General features: G+C 39.5%; 1 protein-coding gene across 2 annotated transcripts; it reads right to left on the reverse strand.

Annotated features, from left to right (window-relative positions):
• Nucleotides 1-216: 216 nt before the first annotated feature.
• On the reverse strand, nucleotides 217-20698 carry sctr (secretin receptor). Of its 2 annotated transcripts, none has more exons than XM_084725478.1 (13): nucleotides 20437-20698; nucleotides 20208-20319; nucleotides 12210-12305; nucleotides 11020-11120; nucleotides 7805-7914; nucleotides 5664-5796; nucleotides 3607-3760; nucleotides 3401-3461; nucleotides 2457-2526; nucleotides 2269-2360; nucleotides 1189-1327; nucleotides 863-904; nucleotides 217-720 (listed from the first exon to the last, which is right to left on the reverse strand). In XM_084725478.1, the coding sequence occupies exons 1-13, from the start codon at nucleotides 20491-20493 to the stop codon at nucleotides 550-552; spliced, it is 1338 nt and encodes a 445-aa protein (XP_084581604.1). In that variant the 5' UTR covers nucleotides 20494-20698; the 3' UTR covers nucleotides 217-549. The 2 variants fall into 2 exon arrangements, with proteins under 2 accessions (XP_084581604.1, XP_084581603.1); XM_084725477.1 differs by having other exon boundaries at nucleotides 12210-12308.
• Nucleotides 20699-21632: the final 934 nt, after the last annotated feature.

Raw genomic sequence — 21632 nt, forward strand, 5'->3', positions numbered from 1 at the left:
TCTCGTCGGCTTCCAGCTGCACTTCGGTGATTGGTGGATGGCGATCAAGGTGCACCAATCAGCAAGCCGAACAACAGGAGGTAGCGCAGGTAACGCCCCTCGCAGCTGGAGGCCAATCACGGGCCGGAAGTTCACACACTGCAACACATAAACAGAACTACGTGGCAAAGGGGGTTAAACACGGAGGGGGCGGTAACGGCGGGCCGTAACACTGTTACTTCATTGTTAAAAGCAAATCAAGAGACGGAAAACATTCAGAATATGATCACTGTTACAACCAGTAACACGACGTTATGATGCGTTCACTTACTGACCCATGTGTGTAACAGTCCTTAAACATACATGCATAGAGCTAAATCTTTGTTGACCCTTAATAAGCTTCTTAACTGTTGCCTCTACATGAAAAAAAAAAAGTCTCCTGTTTTGCTGCATGTCTTTGTCTTTATCAGGAGTCTTTCTGTTTAGGTCTCAGTCCGTCTCCTTCAGACCCAGTCTGGACTCACGGTAAACTGGATTGTACTGGTCCTGGTACAGTAACCCAGCTTGGTGCTACGTCAGGCGGGACTCGGGGGTGGTGGATGTTTTGATGAGCAGGGTGAAGTTGGTGGGACCACTCCCCCCGCTTTGACTCATGGAGCCACACTGTCTCCTGCTGGGCTCCACCTGCAGACGCCGCTTCAGCCTCCACCTCCGCCACCGCCTCTGGATCTCATTCTGGACCTGGAGAAGCATTTGCATTATAATTATTTCTGACCTGTAAATTAATAAAGAGACCGAAAAAATTACAGCTTTGTAGTGAGCGGTACAAGTTTGCATGTAGGACTGAAATTGTAATTTCGGGAAATAGCAAAATAAATCTTACCTCTCCATTCAGGAAACAGTAAAGAACTGCTACAACAAATCCCTGAAACAGCACACACACAAACAATAGCTGTTGCCATGACAGCATGCTCAAGGAAAGTTTGCTGACAATGCATGTGGATTCATGTTGGATTTTGTAACTTCCTGCTACAGTGAGTCGGCTGAGGCTCTGGGAACTCAGCAGGAGCTGACGAGGAGTCATCAGAGTACAAAACATTCAGACGCTGCAGTAACACGTCGACCACAACTAAGTGACACTCTGCTGTGTTTGAAGAAAATGACCCCCGGTGGTGATTGTACAGAAAGTTACAGTAAACCTTATTGTACCTGAGTGGAGGCGAAGGCCAGCTCAATGAAGTTCCAGATTTCAAAGGTCTTATCATCGACTTTGTGTGGAAGGAAAGCAAAGAGGATGTAGTGAAGGCCGAAGAGCGACACCAGGAGAAATGATGACTTGGCAAGTTTCCTGTTTAGCAAGAATTAACAGCGTGAATAACAGAAGGTGGAGTACAAGTGATTGTGTAACGTCACTACTGGGTCAAATAACCGTTTAGATATCCATGACATTTGTTTGAACTTGTGCATTTATTTGGCACATGTATTAAAATCTCATTCAGGTTTGTAATGACCAATCAGGGGAACTCCTTTGTTTTAGTTGTAGGGCTGCCCCCGATCAAGAATGATTTTTTGGCTGGTCAATACAATCCAAACACTAAGTTAAATTCCCATATCAGCCTACAGGACTATATTTTACCAGTAAGACAAGCATTTTAATGTCCTCCTTCATCTATGAAGTGCAAATTAAGACGTTCACACAGTTAGAGAAAGTAAAAATGTGCGTCCTCCTGTAGCTCAGTTATAAAATCTCCAGCACTGCTGCAGCTGCAGTCCTTCAAGCTGCGGATTGAGGATTTATTTCAACCGAACCAGAGTTGGCGATTGTTGCAACAGTAGAAAGATGAAGATGAGTTTTAATTTGTTTCTCTCGAGTTTGCATGAAGCTGCTGCTGATGATGATGTTAAAATTACAGGGGCAGGTTGCAGGGCTTGTGTGAAAAGGGCTAAAACATTTTTTTTCCAGTGTGTGGGTCCTCTCTAGTCACGACTCTTCAGTTCCAGTAGAAATAGGATGGAATTATGTGAACATTAATAAGATGACAGCAGTCCAAAAAACATTAAAAATGCAGTTAGAGTCTGTTAAATTCAACTTTACTATACTTTACTTATATCATGAATGTGCAAATGTGTACGTGACATAATCTAGCAACTCTTTGAGCGGCTTTAAAACTACTTTTAATTCATATGTGACTGGAGGTTTTTAAGCAGTTGGCTCAGGGGTGAACGATATAAAAAGCAAAACCACAGACCGACAGATATTAAAGTTGTGTAGCTGAACAAATCGCTCACCTGTAGTGACTGAACTCACTGCCAGGCATGTCCTGTGTCCTCAGCTTGGCCACCAGGATTCTTACAATAACCAAGAAGAACAACAGGTTGACCTGGAAAACACATCGATTACAGAGTCAGACTCGTCGTGTGTGTTCTGCGTCGTCATATTTCAATCCGTGATTAAGAAAAGTTAAAGCAGTACTGACGATGATGAAGAGCAGAACAGGAACTCTGAGAATCCACCAGATCCACTCACTCCTGCTCGTCTCCCAGCAGCTGCAGAGGAAAATTAACCATGTGGTCAGACAGACATGCTGCAAATCACATCCACACAGTTAACACACTAAATGCACCGGTTGCTCTTCTGTTTCATTTCTGACAAAAGTATCGGCTCAAGCAGTGTTTGCTGTAGTATTTATAAAATCTACATCTGCAGCTCTCACTTCTTTTTAAATCAAGGCTGAAGACTTTTCTGTTTGCCTTTCATTAAACCACAACTGAGGCTTTTGATAAATATCATAAACTGCACTGTAACTTCTACTTCTCTGCTTTATCTGATTTTTATTTTCTGTTTACCTCTTTAAATGGGATGTCTTTTTTATATTGCCTTATGTTGCTTTTATTTCGTCTCCATGTGTTTTATGTCTTATGTAAAGCACTCTGTATTACCTTGCTGAAATGTGCTATTTGCCTTATCGCTGGTAGTTATAGTTGTCACTATAACAACCAGGATTAAAACCTTGAGGATTAAGATTCTTCCAGCTACTTTTCATGTTAAAAGGACAGCTCACAATCCATCTGACACAAAATATTTTGCAGAGTAAGTAAAAGGAAGTGCAGCGTAAAATCACTTTAAGATGTCATGAATAATTCCCTCAAGTTCAAGTGAAGTAGTGCCATTTGGACCGGTCATGAAGATGTCATTACTTTACTCGAGGTCAAGAAAATTATTCATGATTCATGACAGCCAGTGTCAAAGCCAAAAATGTGCGACAGTTTAATGTAGTGTTAAAACATAAAGGTTGATAATGTCAAGTTGTCATAACAAAGACATCTTTGCATTAAAGGAACAGCTGTGGGCAGGGGTATCATTAAACATCTGGCCACATGGTGTGTTTGTGCTGTAATGATGAATATAAACTGATCCTACCCTTCATCTTCATGAAGGTATCTGGCAAAACTCCAGCCAATCATAATTATCACAGGAGAACCTGGAAGAGAAGAGAAATGATGAATTACTTTATATTTCTCTCTACATTTATCAGCATTTTAAATAGAGACAAAAGTAGAACAGGGAGGTTGTAACGTATAACAGCTCCCACAACTTGTGCTGAAACACATTTGCAGAGTTCGTACCCCAGCCGAGAACGATGTACCACCACAAGTGTCTCCTGTGGGAGAAGAGTGAGACACTGACCAGGCTGTACAGGTAGTGTCCCTCAGCCAGCAGCCAGCTGTAGTTGGCCATGATGCAGTAGTTGGACAGAGCTGTTGCAAGTTTACAACTCACCTGCAGGGGGCAGAAGAGGACAGAGGTGAGCACATTTTCTACTGCTGTCTCTGCAGAACAGTGGAGCCAGAAGCACATTCTGCTTTTTTCAGTAGTGATGGTTTTAGTACAATAAGTGTGAGCAAAAAAAATGTTGTCATCTTTATGCTGAAGGAAAGCACGACACAGGCAGTGTTTTGCAAAAGACTAAACACACTAATATGATGTCACTTCTCCATCCTGTCATAGCGCTGCCTGCTTACAGTTTTTTTTATAATTGCTTACACACTAAAAATAAAAATAACATACAGTTAGTGAAACCCAACACTCAAGGAGCGAAACATCAGCCCAGATGTGCACAACTAACAATAAGTACTTTCTCAGCAAAACACTACATACACTTTTCTACATCAGACAGAAATCTAACACGATGTCTCTTGTTTGCCCTTTCAGAACACCGCCTTTCAAAATACCGAGCAAACAACCAGTTCATCAAACACGGCCGTCAGGACTGCAGACACTCAGGTGCTCAGTTGTAAATCAGGCTTAAGCACAGTAAAAGTTTCCGTGTTTAAAGCGATGCTGTGTGCCATTCTGTGGTTTGATTGGTTTACATACCCTGTGATATGGATGAAAAGCTTCAGCCAGACTCAGCTGGAGGCAAAGCAATGCTACTGTTTTAAAAACTGTGCTTAAGCATTCATTAAAAAAACTGTAATTGTAAACTCACCAATTAGGCATAAACACAAGTGCACAAAATCTAAAATAAGACGAGGTGGCCCACTATATACACTATATCACTACTTTTGGTACTTGCATTGTGTTTAAAACACTGCGTTGTACGCCGTCCTTTGACATTTGACATGTTTTGATTGAAGTACTACGGTCAGAACTAGCTAGCCAAAGAGACGATATTTAGAAGTTTTGTAGTTACAGTTTTTTATGATTGCTTAAGCCTGATTTTGACAATGGCTGATTTTGTCAAAACGCTACACACAGGAAGAAGAACACCTTGAATCTTTTGCAAAATGTAACACTTCATTCAAAGCTGTACATCAATTCAGTTTGAACCGGTTACAAACTGCTGTGCTCAGTCTAAAACACGTTTAACATTTCTGTTTTTCAAATGATGGTTTGATGCTTTCAGAGATACTGTACAGAGTAAATTACATGAATTTATTTTCCAAACAGAACAAACAAAAGCAGGACTACACACTGATGAAAATAATTATTTCTCTCCATGTTGCAGTCAATAGATCTGTGCATTTCTAAAGGTTGCTTTTTGCACTGAAAATCAGAAGGGCACATATTCTAAAAAAGAATTTAGCCGGCTAAATAAACAGAAAAAAACATTTGTGGAGACAAAATGAAAGCATGAATTACAAAAACTATTAGCATCATCTCTTCACCTCGCTGGACTCACTTTTAATCAATATTATTAATTTTATTTGTTTTCTTTTTTGTATTAGATGTTCTGTAATGTCTTTTTTATTAACTTATTTACAGTTTTTATTTTACAACTGCTTGCACACTAAAATTAAAAATATAACACAGTGAAACCAGACACCTTGAGGATCAAAACTACGGCCCAGATCTGCACAACTGTAAGGACATTTTCAGCCTCACACTTTTTGCAAAAACACTAAACACTAAAGCGTTTTTCAAATTTAATTATAAACCCACCAATCAGGCATGAGAGATATAAAAAAGGCAACAGGTGAGTGAACCTGACTTCACCACAAATAGAGGACGTGAATAAAGAAGAAAAAGAACAAATTCATCAGATGTAAAAACAGTAAATGTAAAGGCCAATAAAACTCTTCAGATATCAGGAGCTGAGATCACTGTATATTTCCAAAGTTTAAACACAGAGTCAACATGAGGTCACGTGACAGCGCTCAGACAGGATGACGGTTCAAAGTACCGGATAGACGCCACAGAGAAAATGGTCTTCGGTTGAGAACAGAACCAAGTCTCTGATGAAGATGAGTGCGGCTCGGAGGATGAAGGAGAGGAAGAGCTGGATGTGGATGAAGTTGCGTGTGCAGTGGAGCCTCCTGGTGGAGAGAAGACAAAGAGGCATGGACATGGACATTGGTGTCAAACGTTGGAAAGCGCATGGATTTGCCACTGAAAACTAAGCAAGTCATCCCTTTTGCAGTCAAAAGCAAATGCCAAAATAATTTCCAAGATATATTATAATTTTTTTTTTTTTTTTATTACTATTAAAAGGAAAAAAGTGTTTAGGAAATACTCCTTTTCCTCTTAGCTGCTGGAGGAGCACGACAGTGTCTGTGTTTGATTGACAGCAGCCTGCAAGCTGAGCGCTGCTGCTGGAAACTTCCATCGTAGTTTACAAGCCACGGACAGAAAAAAACATTTGTTAGTCATAATGAAGAGTCAGGACCACAACAGCATCTGGACCACAGTGACATTTGCAGGTACGATCACATGACGTTCCTTGTGCCTAATTAGCGACCTAGCAAGCAAACTGACGTGAGCAGCGCTCTTTCCTCACAAGGATGTTTGTTTGGTCGCTTGACTGCAGGACAAGACGTGTGTTCATGTTTTACATGAGGAGATCTTAGCAGGGAAGCTAACAGGGGTTGTTGTTTGTGGCTCATGTATTGTGTAGCAGGTTGCTCTCTGTCTCAGTGTGACCGTCTCCTCTGTCTGTGATGAACACTGATGTCACTGCTTCATGCAAACATTTAATTAGTTAGATGATGCTTCGTTTCACTGCTTATAACTAGAAGTTAAATGCTATTTTCCACTAAAAAATTAGTATGCAACTGTGGCCATTGAGCTACTGTATTTTCATATTAAACATTGAGAACTTGCTTCTTGACTTGCAAGTCACATTGCACAGACTTGAGTCTTGACCTGGACTACGCCTCGAAAGACTTGAACTTGGTTCAAAGGACTTAAATCCAGCTGTGGTTCAAGGTAATGAAGGAAGAACCAGTGCAACAGTTTTGCTCATTAGAGCTTTTTAATAGGTTTTGGAAAATAAAGTAAATTTTAAATTATTAGGACTTACTCAGCTATACAAGCAAAAATATCTCATGCAGATGTCCGGCATGTTTACGTCTAACTGTCAAGTGAACTTTTGAAATGTGGGGGAAAGAAAGAAAATACAAATTAGGTATATAATAGCACATCACCTACTGGTTTGGAGCAAATAAACAAGGCTATGCAAAGCTTAGTATCGTCAGAAGTTTGTGGTATGAACTACGTTTCACATGGCTGAGAGCAGAAGAACACAGTAGAAGAAGTAAAGGTTGCAAACTGGAAACAAAAACAGTTGCTTGCCAGCCATCAATAAACCTCGAAGAAGAAGAAGAAGAAACTAAAGCAGTTGGTAATTTATGAGAGAAAAATGGGGAAAATTTGTCAGCTTGTAATTATTCTTTCATGCCAGTAGACAGCTTCTTTTTTTATGTTCTTCTACGACAAGAGAAATTTAGCCAGAAGGCAAAGCCGTCGATCTATCAGTCGATCTTCGTTCCTAATCTCACCTGCGGTCATGAAGCATTGGTCATGACTGAAAGAACAAAATCACGGATACAAGCGGCTGAAATGAGCTGCTGCTCCTTTGTGTAGAAGGGAGTCAGTTGAGGCGGTTCGGGCATCTCGTAACATAAAGATCCAGCTGGGAGGAAGCCAGGGGGGCAGACCGAGGACCAGGTGGAGGGACCATATCTCCACCCTGTCCTGGAAACGCCTCGGGATCCCCAAGTCAGAGCTGGTTAATGTAGCCGAGGAAAGGGATGTCTGGAGTCCCCTGCTGGAACTGTTACCTCCGTGACCCGACTTAAGATAAGTGGTTGAAGATGGATGGATGGAGGGATGGAGATAGAAACAGTGTTTCCATCTCCCATTAAGAGCATAAACTCTTTTGAAGACAGAAAAAAAACACCTCAAGCGAGCGTAGAAACATTTTGCAAAGCTGAAGTTTTTTGAATGTTGCTGTTTACATCAACCTGTTCTGTTGTGATACTTCAAAATAAATGAAAATACGACTACTGTTTGTTAGTTCAGAGAGCTGTCCTGCTGACCACTGACCTGAAGAGACAGAGGATGGTCACGGCAACGATGAGGGAGATGAGAGAAACGGCGTAGCCCATCGAGTACATGATTCTCACATACTGGAAGGACCTCTGGGACCTGAACACCTGGGAGGGAATACATACAGTTCACCTGTAGCAGGGTTACAAATGTGTGCATGTCTGTTCTTATATCTCGATCAATGGGCCTCATTCACCAATACCTTTGCTCATTTATTCTTCTTATGAAATAAGAAAACTTTGGTGAATGACAGAATCTTTGTGAAAACTGTGTAAGTAGATTTTAAGAAGAAATTTCCTCTTCGATTCGGTTGGAGGATGAGGGCCACTGTTTGGACCAAAGATAAGAAAAAGATTCTGTCAGCCCTGGAAGCTGCTGTTATTAGTCTTGAGGTTAGAACTGGGTTAAAAATTAAGATGTTTAAACATAAGTGTGTGCACGAGCAGTCAGAGAGTGTGTTACATCACACAATCAGATTTAAAGTGCGACCGGTTTGTGCAGATCTCCTAAATCACTTCAGTCGGCGCAGCTGTCCTCCCAACAGGAAGACTTCACACTGACACAAACCAGACGGCTCCTTGTAATGATTTAATCTTTAATTCCACTTCTCTCTGATCCAAACACGACGGTGGGAAATCACACAGTCTGGGATGAAGCTTAACTGCAGCTTCAGTTTATTTAAAGGTAATCCTGTTCACACCAGGTGACGGTTTGTATAAGAGATAGAAGCTGCAAGATGGAAGAGCTGCGAAGTAGTTTCAGTTAAAGGATGATTCTGATTTATTTTTCATCCCCAGAGTTTACTGCTTGGGTTCGACTGACATTCTTTTAATTATGACTTCTTCTTCTGCAACAGTATAATGATTTTTGGGCTGAAGAATTGGCGCCACCTGCTGCTTATCTCAATGAACCAACTAGTAATAATCACAATGGTAGTGGATAGAAAACAGCATTTTCTTTTGCCCGTTTATTTGAAATTTGGTTAAATTTTGCAGGACACTTGGATTGAAACAGCCACTGTTGCAAACACTGTATTTGACTCAATCTCCACACACCATCCTGATGTATTAAATACACACTAGAGCACCAAAAAAGTTCATGTGTATATGTGTACTACAGTACCCAGGTCTTTTAGAAAATCAACAAAAAAGTTGGGACGGGAACAATGAAAGACTGGGGAAAAAAATACCTGTTCAGAACATTTCACAGGTAAACAGGTGACAGGATCATGACTGAGTATTAAAGGGACGTCCTTGTTCACAAGCACGGATGGTGTGAAGTCCAGCACTTTGTGAAAAACTGCAAATAGTCCAACAGTTTAAGGGCATTTCTCAACACAAAACTGCAGGAATCTAGAGATTTCACCATCTAGAATCCATAATATCATTAAAAGATTCAGAGAATTCAGAGAAATCCCTGCATGTAAGAGGCGAGGCTGAAAACAAGCATTGAATGTCTGTGACCTTTGACCCCTCAGGCAGCACTGCATTAAAAACTACATTGTATAAAGGATATTACATGGGCTCTGGAACACTTTGGAAAACACTTTGGAAAACTGTTGTCAGTGAACACAGTTTGTCATCCACAAATACAAGTTAAGAGATGAGCTGATGCAAAGTGGAGAAGTGTGCTGTGGTTTGATGAGTCCACATGTCAGGTTGTTTTCAGAAATCACGGACGTCGTGTCCTCCGGGCTTAAGAGGAAAAAGACCGTCCAGAATTCAAGAGCCATCATGTGTAACAGTCACATCTGTCAGTGCCCCGTTAATTCTTCAGGTACTAGACTGACCTGTCTTCAGTCCAAACCTGACTCCCATTGAAAACATTTTAAGTGTAAAATACAACAACAGAGCCTCCGGACCCCGCCTGAAGTCGTTTATCAAGCACGAATAAGAAAGAATCTCACTTTAGAAGCTTTAGTGTCCTCTTGTCCCAAAAGACTGAATCAAAGTTATAAAGTTGGAGGTCGTAAAACTAAACACGTAGTTGTCTCTCTACCACATCATACAGTCATTAAAAACATGGTTAATGAACAAATATTCCAACCCGGTATCTTCAATCTGAGTACAAATAACGCCACCATTTGTACTCAGATTGAAGATACCGGGTTGGAATATTTGTTCATTAACCATGTCTTTAATGACTGTATGATGTGATACACTTTCAAGTAGGGCTGCAACTAACGATTATTTTAATTAATTGTTGTATCATCTGGCGAATATTCTCTCTTGTTTGCACCATAAAATGTCAGGAAATGGTGAAAAATGTTGATTATTGTTATCTAAAGCCGAAGATGACGTCCTCAAACATCTTGTTTATCCGACAAATATTCACATTTCAGGAGCTGAAATCAGTGAATTTTGACTTTTCTTTCTTAAATAAAATTACTCAAACCGATTAATTGACTATCAAAACAGTTGGTGATCACATGCATCCAAAAATAGACTTTGGCGTATGCAGTGCATACTGTTTGAAAGTTATTTATACACAGGTTGAAGAGAATGGGCTGAATACTGAAGCTTGGACCTTTTTTACAGATTTACATTCTGAGTAGGAACCAACGGTTTTGGGCTGAGAGCCACAGACCGGGCAGAGAAATCAGACAGATGGACCAACACATTGTTCATTTGGCCTTTTCATGGGATTTGTTGACAATATGAGATGTATGAAATAGCAGCAGCCTCCAGTGATGTGCACTGAAGTCATTATGTGACATGAATTTCACTTCACTTCATCAACATTTGCAGAACAGCACGTAGTTTGAGTCTCAGAAACAAAAACAACGGTTTGAATAAGTGGATTTTGTATATATACATTTTTAAATGTCCAGAAATGATAAATTACCTCATATTGTTCCAAACGCTTCAAATAAACTGAAAATAACGGCTCTTTAACTGGAATCTGCTAAACCCAAATAAAACATTTTGATAAATTGCCAGTTGCAAAAATAGCAGGAAGAGAGGAGGACGGACCGAGGGACAATGAGACACATTTCATATTAAGCGTAATATGAAATATGAACAGCTTAATTTTAAAATGTACTTGTATATATTCTCACTACTTTGTGACTGATGAAAACTAGCAGCAGGCGGGGTATGATGGATTGTGGGTATTTAAGATGGTATTTATCAGGAGTCTGAGGCGTCTGACTCGAAACAGTTTTTTTTTAGAGGAGTTATTTGTCCTGTGGATCTTTTTCTGTTTCAGCTTACCTCCAGAGGAAGGCTCTCGTTGAAGCCGTACACGCAGGCGATGTCATGTGGAGGGTAGGGTTCAGTCCAGCCGTGCTCCGTACAGTTCCTGAACACTCGGCCTACGCACAAACATGGAACATATTGGAGTATATTACACACTTTTTCTCTTATTATTCAGACAGGTTAACAACAGCATTCGCTGTAAATACAATGGAAACTGAACATTAAAGGTGAACCCCAGTTTAAAGTGATAGTTCACCCAAAAATAAAAAATAAGTCATTATCTACTCACCCTCATGCCGACTGAAGGTAGGGTTTAGTTTTTTATTCCACAAAACACGGCTGGAGTTTTGCAGGAAAACACTGTTGCAGAATCTCCCAAACAATGGAAGTGAATGGTCACCAGCTTTTAAATGTAAAAAAACAACAGAATAAAAACATGAAACGTCTTCATACTGCTCGTCCGGTGTAATCCAGGTCTTCTAAAGCCCCGACATACCAAGCTGACTTGAGAGACGTCATTTCCACCAGGTTTTTAGCCTGAATCTTCACTGTAGATCTTTAGCTTGGTGCCACAATCACACGCAGGTGCACACCGTCTGAACTGGGTGTGTGTGGTGTGACGGTGTGCACGTGCAAGTGGACGACATTTTGGGGCCTCAGGAGACCTGGATTACGCCAGACGAGCAGTATGGAGGCATGTTTGAAAACTGGTCACCATTCACTTCCACTGTTTGGGAGATTCTGCAACTCTGTTTTCCTGTGAAACTCCAGCTGTGTTTTGTGGAATAAAAAACAAAACCTGACCGTCACTCATCATGAAGATGAGAAGATAATGACTGAATTTTCATTTCTGGGTGAACTATCCCTTTAACAAAATGTTACAAATATCTAGTCCATCTGCCTAAAAGGTTTACAGATCATAAAGTATAATGTTTTTACTAAATGCAACTATAATCTGATTATGCCTAGTTACCTTTATCCTAATTACATAATCCTGTTACAAGTAATCCATTACTCCTCAAGCCTGCGATTACTACCATTGCCCCAAACTAATAAAACTGCACTGGACTAAACTGAGTTAAATGACAAGCGAAAAACTTAGAATGCATCAACATGACACACTAAATGTCCTTAAAAGTGGCCGTTTATGCGCCATGATGCCCCATGACCTCTCGCTGAGTGGCGTCACTGACCCTCCCACTGACCTGCGGTGTGGAGGAACCTGGGACACGGCTGAGACACGACCTCTCCAACTGGAACAGGAGGCCAACAGTTCAGCTGGTCCCACCAGCCCCTGCAGCCTGCTGGAGAAAACAGTCGCCGTCACAACCGAGCGAAAACAAACCAGTTAGGCAAAAATTTTTTATTTGGACTTTTAGTTTGTTAACATCAGCAGCAAGTTCAGGTTCTGGTGAAATAAAGAATGTCCCTTTATTGCCAATACAAGCCTGAGATTTAACTCCACAATAAAAACCTCAGTTTTATTAATGCTTTATAATATAAGCAGAGGACACAACACTTTCTAACATGAATAATAAGCTGTTGGAAATAGTGCATTCCAGTGACCCCAAACACGAGTTTAACTAAAATGAAAAAAGACAAAAGCTTGATTTGCAGTGTGTGGCGTGTTTAGCACTGAGACCATTTTCTCCTCCGTCACTTTCAAAAGTTTGCAGGAATTATTCACTTATGTTTCCATTTATGGCAGAATAACTCCTCCTCAGCGGTATGTCACAGTCTGAAGTGTCTACATATCTCTCCAAAGTCTTCTTTTTGTCTTGCCAAATTACTTTGGCGTGACTTTAGGACTCTCAGTCACAGTGAAAAATAGACTAAATTAAAAAAAACAAAAGAACAAGTGGAGAAGAAATAATGTCTGAGCAGACTGGCACAGTAATCACTACTGTGTGCTCTGTTTATCACAGGGCTGTTTATCATCACCTGACCATTTATCTCATTTTGGGAGACGTCCAGTAAAGCACTTTTCTCACACTTTTGTCCAGATCACTCCATACGATGAAAAATAAAGCTGTTCAGCCAAACGCTTGTGATGTGAGCGGACGGATGCAGAATGATAGTGTGGTAATTCTTTTAAATGTGGGTCAGAGAGACGGGCAGGGACCTGCTGTGGACATAACTTTGGAAAACTAATGAAACACTGACTCAAGGTTAAATCGTTGCACCAGAATCTCCCTGCAGAATCAAGCAATAAATTATTTTCCTCCAAGAGCCGAGACATGATAAATCTATAGTATTATTACAGTTGATTTGATCTTTATTTTTACAGCACAATAATAAGAAGTAACAAGCTGTAATTTATATTAAATTAGACATAAAACTAGAAATAATACGTTCTTTATTGGATTGTATGAGAACCTTTATTAAGCCCTTATTAGACTTTTATTAAATGTTTACAGGGACAAGTATGTAGCATAAATCAATGCCATCACAGATTCTCTGTTCTCACAGAACGCTCAGATCCTCTACTGCCGGTTTTCTACACACCCACATGATTCTGAGGTCCTTTAAATCAGATTTGCATTTCAACTAAAATCACTATTTCAGGATTTGTACACTTTGTCCAAAGTCAAAATCAAGCACTTTTCAAGCACTTTCAAGGTGCATTTTCAAGCACCCAAAATCTGTCGTAAATGACATATTTATACACAAAAAGATGATTTCACTTCTTCATCACATTAAATCAGATGCTACTGTGGTATTAAAAACCATAATTATGTTTTGTGATAGAATTCTATGGGTGACAAATTAAAGGAAAACAACATGTTTTATGTCACTTGATTTCCTTTTAGGGTTGCAATTTTTGTGCATTTTCCTTAACTGATAGTTGAAAATGCTTAAAATTGATCGACTGATTAATCTTTTACAATTAATAAAACACAAAACATGTTTTCTTTTTCTTTTTTTTATGTATATTTGGGACAGTAAAGCTTTGGAACGAGTAACTTATTCTTTTGGTGAATGTGTGTTTGTGTCCGAGTTGGTTGAGGATTTTTCATTGCCTTTTTTATGTTTTTAGTTGCAAATCAATGTATTTTATTCAGTCTCGTATGCAGTTTTTAAATGGCAGTTTAGGCCCTTAATGACCTTTACGGCCTTAGATTCATGATTTCTCCTTCAAAAGTGTTTTATCTTAATTTTATTGTCTGATTTATTTAATGTGTGTATATATGTACATATATATATATATATATATGTCTTGTATGTCCTGTTGTTTATTCCTTGTTTTTAATATGTAAAGCACTTTGAGCTGCATGTTTTGTATGAAAGGTACCATACAAATAAAGTTTATTATTATCATAGCCTAAGATAATTTGCAATGCCCGTCCCTCTCTGGAACTTTAAGATACCAAAGACTCAGCAACAAATATAGGTCCGTGTACATCATAAATCTTTCCTCCCAAACAATGTTCCTGTCACTGTAGGTGGTTCTTATCACGCTGATGTTTATTCAAGTGTTCCTTTTTCTGATCAGTTTGACTTTGATTGGTTATTTGATGATAAATAATTGTTGCATGATTGACAGCTGAGCTCTGATCACGGTCGAGCCTGGTTGGACTTTGATACCGCGGCACTGACGCTGATCACTTCTGCACAAACTCTGTCGTCACCAGTACAAGATGGCGGCGCTCTTATGCAGGATACTTTGACTTCAGTTTTTGTTCTATGGGAAGAAGTGGAGACCTGCTTCCATCTTGATTTATATCCGTGCTCAGGACCGCAGCAGGATGTATGTGCCTTTTTAAATTCCAGAAGGACAGGTCTCTCGGTGGTTTTGGAAAGAGTCCATCAGCGCTGTATCATGTTCAACGTCACATACATCACAATTAGCTAAACAGTTAGTGAACCTCTTGACCTGCCTGCATGCTTCGTATGTTGAGTCACAGCTGCAGTGAACTCTATATCTCAGTGTCGAGCAGCGAGTGGGCAGCTCCACCCACAGGAGTGGCAACTGTGTGTATCTTAGTGGTACCAACTTTACAGCTTTCATTTCTCTGTAGGTTTGGGTTTCCTGTCGGGGATCTTCTGATTGTAAAAAAATAAAATAAAATAACCAGACCACCTTCCCAAAAATTCTTCAGCTCAGTATTCAGGATCATATTTCCTCACCATGCACTCTGGAGCTTCTCCTGGTGCAGACCTGTCTTCCACATCCAAAATAAAACTGATCCATTTTCAGTCACTGCATCCAAATAATCATTAGGTAGCCAAAACAGTGGCCAAACACCTGATTTACATTTTGTTCACTGTGGTGCTAATTACCTGTTTGGGCTCTCTGACCTGCCAAGATAAGCAGCAGTTTGTGTTTCTACTGATTTCAGCACCGAGCCAGTGATTCTGAGAGCTGCTGAGTGAGGAGAAGTGTATAAACTTTGTCATTAAATTGAACATGAATTTGTTTCTTTCCTCGCATCACTGTACCGGGCGCTGCTCCGCGTCTCGATTGAGTCGACCTGCCAACATCTGGCAGCTGCTTGAACTCAACATTTCAAATGATTTCAACATTTACACTAATGTATGAAATAAGATAGCATTTTATCTTTCACGCCAAATTTTACAAATACAGTAAACAGTAAACAATACAGGCTGCTTCTTTGTTGTTTGTTGTGTTTATTGACTTTATGAAATGCTGTCTGTGATAAATTCTTAATGCTTGGGGTTTTCTTGTGTATATGAAAAATGTTCTACAATAATCATTTTTGTGCTTAAAAAGCATGTTGTTTGTTTGTCCTGCAGAGGTGGGAAGTAACTCCCTAAACTTGAACACAAATATCTGTACTTTCTACTGCCAACATTTTCAAAACATTTACTTTAGTTTTAATGTGTTAGAGGGGAATGACTGATTTTTATTTTGCATCTTTGTGTGCCGCCTTTATGTCATCAGGACTGATTTTAACCTAAATGGACTGAACAGTAACACATAGAAAAGATGATTCCTTGGTGTTTCCATCAGCGCACATCACACACGACAGACGTAACAAGATGGAAATGACATAAAAGACACAAACTTATTTAAAGATGTACAAAGACAAAACAACAAAAGCAATGTAAAAGACGTAACAAGAAAAAACAAGGTAAAGACAGAACAAGACAGAAAATACATGAAAGATGTAACAAGATGAAAATAATGTAAAAGGTGTACCAAGATAAAATGACATGAAAACAATAAGATAAAAACAATGTAAAAGACATAACATGTCACTAAAACAACCAAAAAGTCATAACAAGCTGAAAACGGCGTATAAGATGTAAGAGGACTAAAATGACATGAAGGATCCTAAAATAATGTGAAAGACACACCAAAAATAACATGAAAAAAATAAGACAAAAACAACAAAAAAAGACTCAAATGTATGTAAATGATGTAACAAGACAAAAATGACATGAAAATCATAACAATAAAAAAATGATGTAAAAGACATAACAAGACAAAAACAGAAGAAAAGACGTGACCAGACAAATTACATAAAACAGTACATTACAAACATTTCATTACATAAAAGACAAAACAACAAAAATGACATAAAAGATATTCAAAGATTTAACAAGACACAAAATCATGTAAAGGATCGAATAAGACGAAAAAAGAGTAAGACGAGATGAAAAATCATGTAAAAGATGTAACAAGACAAAAACAATGTAAAAGACTTAACAAGATGAAAACAACATATAAGACATAAGAAGACAAAACAACAGAAAAGATGTTACCAGTCAAAAATTACATAAAAGATATATAGAGATGAAAATGACATATAAGACATAACAAGACAAAAACAATGGAAAAGACTTAACAGGACACAACATCATGTAAAAGATCGAACAGAGTAAAAGACAAGAAGAAAATCATGTACAGGAGTAACAAGACAAAAACAACGGAAATGACGTAACATTTCAGAACCTGTACTTTTTAACTTTTACTCAAGTAGAGTAGTTGAACCTGTGTCTCTACTTTAACCAGAGTCTTTTTTTTTCTTGAGTAAAGACAGTCTGGACTTCTGGCACCTTTGCAAACTGTGCTGAAGTAGATTTGTGTTCATTTGCACACAGAGTGAAGAAGTCAGATCGCGGAGACGCATGTTAATACCAGGTGAGAACAGACCGTCAGTCTTCTGAATTACCGCACACTCGAAGAAATGAGCTTAACGAGCAGCAGCGAGCGAAGTGGAGAGCGCTCGAAGATTCGCCGCAGCAGAGACGTGAAACACGGAGGAGGACACTTTGACTCGTGTCGCTGCCGAGAGCTTAAACATGAAGGAAATGTCTGGTATTCATTAGTGGAGATACAGAGAGGCCCTTTGGCCCTGTGGAACTCTAAAAATGTGTGATGACATTGTGCGAGACATCAATCCACCAATCATCACGACAGGTAATGTAATTCCTCTTCAGCTCAGTGCTGACCTGGGAGTGGAAACCATGGCAACAGTAAGCTTTTTTTGTGGCTACAAATGTAATTAGCTGACGGATCATGCTATTACCTGCCTCAATAATGGGAGAAGGTACGTGGCGTTTCCTCTCAAGTCAACACGTTTGATCAAAATGACAGCAGAGCAGAACAACAGCAGGTTAGATTCTATCAATCCTCATTTTCTCTATATTTAAACCTCCGGCCAAATTACAGCTTGCAGCTGAACAGATGGAGGCGGACATGCTTCAGGATCTTTTTGTTGTCAGTGAGGTTTTCCTGGAGTAAAACATTTTACGGAGGGTAAAATGGATTGAGGGGACGTTTCAGCCCAAAATCAAAAACACATATTTTCCCCGTGGCCTCCAGTGCTGTTTATCCATGTAAATTGTTTTGGTGTAAGCTGCAGAGTTTTGGGGATTATCGGCCGTAGAGATGTCTGCTCTCTCTCCGGTTTAATGGGACTAAATGGCACTCGGCTTGTGGTGCTCAAAGCACCAAAAACATGCATTCAAAAAACTAAAACCCAGCGTCTCTTTCCAGAAATCACGACCCCGGATATTGAAGATAATCCGCATACTTTGATGTGAGCAGTTTCGTGTAGGAACTACTTTCTTTCTCATGGAAAATAAAGTAGTTCTGGTTGATTCTACTGCAGAAAGAAAGTAGTTCCAGCATGAAACTGCTCACAACAAAGGTTTTGGGTGAACTGTCCCTTTAAGTTAGTGCCAAAAAGTTCATGAACTTGACACCAGGTGGGGGGTAAGACCATCTAAACCCAGCTTACCTAACATTTATTTGCAGATCATCATTTCAGCATTCTGGTATTGATCTTAAAGGAGCAATTTTAAAGGGATAGTTCACCCAAAAATAAAAATTCAGTTATTATCGTCACACCCTCATGCTGATTGAGGGTCAGGTTTAGTTATGTTAGTCCACAAAACACTGCTGGAGTTTCACAGGAAAACAGTGTTGCAGAATCTCCCAAATGATGTGAGTGAATGGTGACCTGTTTTCAAATGCAAAAAAACAACAGAATGAAAACATAAAATGCCTCCATACTGTTCATGTGGTGTAATCTCAGTCTCCTAAAGCCCAAACATGCCAAGTTGACGAGAAAAATGTTATTTCCACCATGTTTTTAGCCTGAATCGTCACTGTAGATTCTTAGCTTGGAGCCACGTTCACGTGCACACTGTCTGAACTGGGTCTGTATGTTGGGACAGTGTTCATACAGCATGTCGGGACTTTAGGAGACTTGGATTATGTCATACAGGCAGTATGGAGGCGTTTTATGGTTTCTTTCCTGTTGTTTTTTTATATTTGAGAACTGGTCACCATTCACTTCCATTATTTGTGAGACTGTTTTCCTGTCTAACTCCAGCAGTGTTTTGAGGACAAACAAAATAAACCCAACCTTCAATCAGCATGAGGGTGATAATGACTGAATTTTCATTTCTGGGTGAACTATCCCTTTAATATCAAGTCAAAACATTTGCAAACAGCGTCTGACACAAAAAGTGTCTGTCTGCTCTCCAATATAATACGGGACTAGATGGCCCTCAGCTTATGGTGCTCAAAGAGACAAATAAATACATTTGAAGAAATTCAAAACTAGTGTCTCTTTTTAAAAATCAGGACCTGGTTACTCAGGATAATTCACAGAACTTGTTGTAAACAGTTTCATGTAGGAACTACTTTCTCTCTGCAGTCCAATATACAGGAACTACTTTAGAATCTACTGGAACACATGAAATTGCACAAGGTGTGTGGATTATCTTGAGTAAATACATGATTATTATCAATTATTAACAATAATGTGGGAGGCAACTTATAAAGGAGGAATGAGACTAAAACTTAGTGAAATAAAGGTCAGCATGATGACATCAGCAAAACCTTGTTTGTTTATTTTCCTATATAAATCACATACCTTTATTTCACTCTGTATTTCTCCCCTGGTCATCTGCAGTGGCTCACAGGTTACCCCCTTTTTGTATTAAAGGGATAGTTCACCCAAAAATTAAAATTCAGTCAATATCTTCTCACCCTCATGACAATTGAAGGTCGTGTTTCAATTTTGAGTTTGCAAAACACTGTTGGAGTTTCACAGGAAAACAGTGTTGCAGGATCTCCCAAAACAATGGAAGTGAATGGTGACCACATTAAAGTACCTCGTCCGGTGTGATCCAAGTTTCCAAGGATCTACACTGAATATTCAGGCTAAAAACATGGTGGAAATGACGTCTCTCAAGTTAACTTGCCATGTCTTGACTTTAGAAGACTTGGATTTACACCAGGCATTTTAGTATTTTTTCCCAGTTGTTTTTTATGCTTGAAAACTGGTCACCATTCACTTCTTATGTGGGAGATTCTGCAACACTGTTTTCCTGTGAAACTCCAGCAGAGTTTTGTGGACTAAAAAACTAAACCTGACCTTCACTCAGCATGAGGATGAGTAGATAATGACTGAATTTTCATTTCTGGGTGAACTATCCCTTTAACAGACCTGATTATCCACCTTAATATCAGTAGTTTTCATTATTATTATTATTTAATTTAGTCTTTTTTCTTGTATCTCATTAGGGCTCATTAGACCTCAGAGTTGTTTCAAACCAATCATCACTTGTCACAGTTTCACACCTGTTGCGATGTCAAAATCAATTTTCTTCATTTTGTTTCTGTCTCAGACTAAAATCTTTGTCTTGAAGCGGTTTTGTTTTCATTCTCCGAGCCTCTCGCACGTGTTTTTGTGATCATGACAGAGACATTGTGTTGGACTCACCTTGTTTTCCAGGACTGGAGGAGCTGCCGTTGGTTCTGAGCAGCTCCAGACAGGAAACTTCATCCTGGAGTAAAATGTAGTTCGGGTCGCATTCAGGAGGAACAGCTTGAGTCTGCAAACACAGTGAGAGAGCTGAAAGTACAGACAAACGCAGGCTGCGCGTCAAAGAGCGGCACCATCGCGCGTCCACGGTGGAAACGCCGCTGTCAAAGTATTGAGAAGAACTCACGTGTGAACAGCAGTGAAGAAGAAGAGAAAAAACCGCGATGTGTCCCGGTGTCCACATGGAGATGACATCGATGACTCTGCTTAACAATAATGGAATATTAAAGGAAAGTAATTACGCGCGTATTTTGGAGATGAAACGCAAAAACGTCATGATGATCCGAGCAGCGTCTCCTCCTCAAACATCCCGCATGACACCGTGAGAATCTGTGCGCACTGTTTCAGTCAGACAGACAGTCGGTGTCCCTCCTCCTCCTCCTCCTCTTCTTCATGCTGGTCCCTCCATCCTGAACCCAAACACACACCGCGGCGGTAACACACCTCATTTAACACCTCCACCCTCCTCCTCCTCCTCCTCCTCCTCCTCCTGAAGGTTAACTAAAGCTTTATGGAAACATTTGGCATTTTCACGAGCAGCTCTCTGGCTAAAAATCACAATCAACTTATTGTTACTGGTTTTAAAGTATCTCATGTAGGTACTTGAAGGCCTACAGATTTTGGGTAGGGGAGAGCGGGGCATCAAGTCATATGGGTAAGTTGTCACACTGGTTACATCTCCATCACCAGAGGGAGCTGTGCAAAACACCTAACAGTGTCATGAGCAACTCACTGTTCTGAAGTCATCTATTTTTGATATGCAGTGTATGTTGTTGTAATTTTTGGTGGGGAATAATTTTCGTATTTTTTTAACCATGAATGTAAATTTCAATAATAAAACTTGCTAAGTAAGCATGTTTAATAATGTTATTTTTGCACAGAACAGAGGAGAGAAAAGCCATTTAAGTTCTCGAATAAAGCTACCTTGTGGTATAGACAGCAAAAGTGTCACATGCACTGTAAAACAAAAATGTTGCGAGAACTCAAAATTGCAAAGCAACGGACTCCAGACTAGAATTTTCAGTTCTGAGCCAAAATCAGATTCTTAAGTTCTGAAAAAGTTTTACCAAGTACTGATCTTTTGTTGAGACAATTTACTTTTCTTCTTTAGATAAAATCACTGCGTCCAAGTTTCAAAGCAAATCATTTCAACTAAAGATTACAGGTCAGCAAAACTTTTTAAAGTTTATTTCAAAACTATTGCAGTGCCTTGCCTTCAAATTTTAAATCATCTTAACTACTTTTTTTTTTTTTTACAGTGTGTGACAATAGAGATTATCCAGCAGCAGCTCTGAAGAAGACGACTTTGCTAGCTGCTAAAGT

This window comes from Lutjanus erythropterus, chromosome 8 (assembly GCF_056507025.1).
Source record: "Lutjanus erythropterus isolate fLutEry1 chromosome 8, fLutEry1.hap2, whole genome shotgun sequence".
Classification (NCBI taxonomy): domain Eukaryota; kingdom Metazoa; phylum Chordata; class Actinopteri; order Lutjaniformes; family Lutjanidae; genus Lutjanus; species Lutjanus erythropterus.